At 43.7% G+C, this 4,225-nt stretch overlaps 1 protein-coding gene across 1 annotated transcript in view; it reads right to left on the reverse strand.

Annotated features, from left to right (window-relative positions):
• Positions 1–2,857: 2,857 nt before the first annotated feature.
• Positions 2,858–4,225, reverse strand: part of LOC106537363 (GREB1-like protein) — a gene marked incomplete at both ends in the record, with an annotated part of 17,979 nt that continues 16,611 nt past the window's right edge. The window contains 4 exon segments of the mRNA XM_014034740.1: positions 2,858–3,090; positions 3,281–3,396; positions 3,509–3,851; positions 3,935–4,071. Of these exon segments, the coding sequence (XP_013890194.1) occupies positions 2,858–3,090; positions 3,281–3,396; positions 3,509–3,851; positions 3,935–4,071 (829 nt within the window).

Consider the following 4,225-nt stretch of genomic DNA (forward strand, 5'->3'; position numbering starts at 1 on the left):
CCTCCAGACCGTTTCACAATCCTATACCCTGGATTAAAGTACAGCTTTCTTTCAAGCAAGTACGAAAATATGGCTTCACAAACATTTCCATCCCCTTAAGGTAATAAAAAAAAGCAAAGTTTTAATCAACATCCCAGTGATTTCCTTAGTATTAAATTTATTGTTTTTTTTAAAAGCTCATTAATGCTGTCTCTATGAAAAACAGGCAACATTGTTAGTGATTGCCTATGTTTMTCTGTCTGTTAGCAAAATATATAACGAAAAAAACAGAATGAATCTTTCAAAAATTAATTATTGTATGTACCACTGCAAAATTATTCAAGCTGGCTGTCACATCTAATCAACCTTAGCAAACTTAAATATGTTTAAGACTCTGTCAATGTTACAGCTATTGAGCTAAAACTAGGTGTGGGAGCAGCTGAGAGTAAAGCTCCGAGTGCAAATGGAATCACGCAACATCTTTATCTAAAACATCAACCTGTGTTCACTTTTGGAGAAGCATTAAGGAAAAAACTGAGAAACTTGTTAAAATGGATATCCCTTCAAATGTTCTGTTCTATTGGCTTGATGTTATACCAGCGGACATTTTCCATGTTGACCAAAGATATATTACACGCATTTTGTTGTTAATTGCTAAGAAAAATATAACTGTGAAGTGGAAAAATGTGAAACCACCAACTGTCATGGAAGCAAAGATTACAAAAAGTGTAAATGATGGAAAAAATGAGTGCATCCTTACAAATAAAAATTGATATTTTCAACCGGAGATGGAACAAGGTTAAAGTGTACCTTGAACTATAAAATATAGTTAACTTTGGAAATGAGCCCCCATGATATGTATATGTATGTATGTATATACTTTACACATATTTATCTAATTATTTTATTTTTATTTATTTATTTGTGTATGTTTCTTTTGTGTGTGAGTGTCTAATCACTTGTCTCCTGTAATATTATGTTTTGCAAATTTAAATTAAAAGTTTCAAAAAAATAAAAATAAAATAAAAACATCAACCTGTGAAGCAGCAGGGAATTCATTTAAAGCAGTGGTTCCCAAACTTTTTGTCTTCTGATCCACAAAATATTCATGGCAAAAACTTGTGACCCCAAATATTACAGGTCTGCGTACACAAACTTCGTTAATAACCCTAAAAGCACAGGCTTTTTGACAATCTAAACAGCTAGTACACAAATATAAATACTTATTTGTAGTTATTTTGTGTTTTTGTAATATTTATAGGGAAAATATTACATCATCAATTATTTTATTACCCTTTAAACTGATTTCTGGAGATTATCCAAGGTGCTTCATGACCCATAATTGGGTCCCAAGCCCAACTTTGGGAACCAAAGTGCAGTGGTTCCCAAACKTTTCAGCTTTTGACCCACAAAATAACAGTAGCAGAGACCTGTGCCCCCAACTATTTTTGGATGATAAACATTTGTATCAGGTCAACAAACCATGGGCATAGTAACAATATTTTTTATACTACATTTATCTATTTCAAACATACTAACCTCACTCCTTTGTAACAACTAAGGCAAAAATGTAATTAATTCCAAAAATCTTTTCAGGACCCCACCTTCATGTTTCGGGACCCCACTTTGGGTCCCGACCCCAACTTTGGGAAACACTGATTTAAAGCACGCTATTTTTGGAATTTTACATACAGTTTTCCAAAAAAAGTCAGTATACGTGGGGCGTTAGGAAGAACAAAAGGAGTGGAAATTCCTTTTCAAAGCCTACGCACCTTCCTCATCATCTTCTTCCTCATCGTACACGTCCACCTCCAGCAGCCTTATGAGCATACGAAACAGGATGCGTAGAAACTGCAGGTAAGCACCGGTTTTTCCCACCTAGCAGAAAACATTTTTATTTTTTTATTTTTTTATTTGCAGAACTACATAAACATTCACGTGTAAAAATATATACAATGTAAAAACATGCATCTGAGTTTTATTCCTACAGCTTTAAATCATCAAAAACTTTCTTATCTACAACATATAACCCAGATGTGAAACAGTGTATAATATAACATGAATAATTTATTTGTGAAATCATGTTAAATCTTGTGATTTTTCTCGCAGTTTACTGTTAAAGTATTATATTCACATATTTCAGGTGATTTTTATACTGATTAATACATTCCTCTACTTTTCAGTCCAAGGAACAGGCTTTGGTACCTGTGGGGGTCCGCTGAGGAGCAGGCGTCGCGGGTGCGGCTCAGGCGTGGCTTCATAGTCGGCGTGATGCTGCCGGGCGACGGTCCACTGGCGGTAGTACGTGCTCTGCTCCGCCCCCTGCAGGCTGTGAGTGATCAGGGGCCGGAGTGGGCTGCTCCAGGCCACGTCGGCGTGGGGCAGCAGGGAGAAGGAGCTCAGCTGACACCCCGACTCCCCCGCCAGCAGGTTGTACGCCGCCCGTGACAAAATGACCGTCCGTGGCGACACGCGGGGGGACTTGAACGCTCGGGCGCACTGCGTGGACTGGCTGGGCCTCTGGGTGGAGGAGGAGGAGGAAGAGGAGGAGGAGGTGGATGGGGAGGAGGAGGAGCCGGAGTAGAGAGACGGAGCGGGGTTGGCGACTTTCGGAGAGTTGGAGGGGATGCGGCTGCCCGGAGAGTCGCACTCCTGCTTGAACCTTTCGGTGGTCGTGCCCACATCGGAGGTGGCGACAGCCTCGGGTCGGGAGGTGGAAGTGGAGGGCTTCTGGAAAGAATCTGCAACGTCGGACGAGCTGACACCGTTCTCAGCCAGGGAGCCTGAGAGAAAAAAAACAAAAAACAAAACCACAATTTAATGCCAGCTGTTCTGGTTCATCGTCATTCKGACATTCCAGGATTTCAAAGAGACGCACCGGACGCTCTGGTCGCAGCGCTGCCATTGCTCTGAGGCCTCTCCAGCTCGTCTCCGTCGTTCAGGCTGATGGTGCTCTTCTCGCCGTCTGACTCCCGAGGAGCCATGGCCGTCCTGGACTCTTGGACCACGCCCATGGACACATAGGTGCAGGCCAGRCCCACCTCCTGCTCCAGGGCTGTCCGAGTCAGGTAGCTGGAGTCTATCAGACGCAGGTCGGTGTATTTCAAAGACCTGAAAGAACACAAATAAAACTGTTGATATGTTTCCCCCCTTAATCCTATAAATCAATGTAACAGGTCATAGTAAATAAGTAGTAACAGTAAAAATGTAGGCTGCAATTTGATTAAATTCAACAAAGAGCTGTTGTAATAAAAGTATAGTTATAAATGAAAAAAAAAAGCTTTATAAAGTGTGGGATTACCTGGGGAAAGTTTCTCCTAAAGGGTCTTTCCCTGTGAGAATAACGATGCAGGGTAACCCTTCCAGATCTTCATATGTGTGTGGCACCCACTCTTCGTTCTCACAGCCACGCCATGTCTGCAGCGTAAAACACTTTTTAATGTAAGACGAACAGGAATGCATTACGGATTATAAATAACAACAGTTTGCGTTATTTCTAAAGACAAGAAAGGTGTCTCTAACGTCTCACCTTGAGGAGGCCGATGAAGTTTTTGGACAGGCTGAGTTCAGAGGCCGGACTTCCCAGCAGCACGGCGAAGCACAGCTGGAGGCCCAGCTTGTCCCTGACGTCCTCTAACCTCTCGCGCGCCAACATGGCCAGCTGGAGCGAGGGCACCCGGACCAGCAGCATGTGGCCGCGGCCGTGCGAGCCCTCGCGGCTCGGCGCGCTGATCAGGTCCTCCACCATGGCCAGGGTCTCGGGGGTTATGTGGTCCCTCAGGGACGGGGACGAGGTCAGAGCCATCATGGCCTCGGTGTACTGCTGAATCAGCAGGTAGCTGCGGATCACCGTGCTGTGTAGGTGCGGGTGTCTGGGAGACAAGTTGGACCGATTAGAACGCGTGTTTTGAAAAGGAAGCTGAAGTTATTTTTCCAGTTCTGACGTGACGCAAACCTCTTCAGCAGAGTCTGGACCATCTTCTCAAAGGCGTCGTCGCAGCGCAGGATGGGGCTGGCCACGCCCCACTGCAGGGAGCTGCTGTAGTCCCTCAGACCAAAGTAGACCAAGTCGTCGGGGGACTGCTCCCTCTGCTGGAAGGTAATAATCAAACCGACATGAACAACTTAGCAGAGTCTCCTTTATCTCCCAGTATCCCCTTCCACACTCACTGGACTGCCAGCAAATTACTGCTTTTTTTTACTCTTAATATCAGTGTTATTTATGCTAAAACAGAGTTTCAAGCCT

The sequence above is a fragment of the Austrofundulus limnaeus genome, unplaced genomic scaffold (assembly GCF_001266775.1).
Source record: "Austrofundulus limnaeus strain Quisiro unplaced genomic scaffold, Austrofundulus_limnaeus-1.0 Scaffold2271, whole genome shotgun sequence".
NCBI lineage: Eukaryota > Metazoa > Chordata > Actinopteri > Cyprinodontiformes > Rivulidae > Austrofundulus > Austrofundulus limnaeus.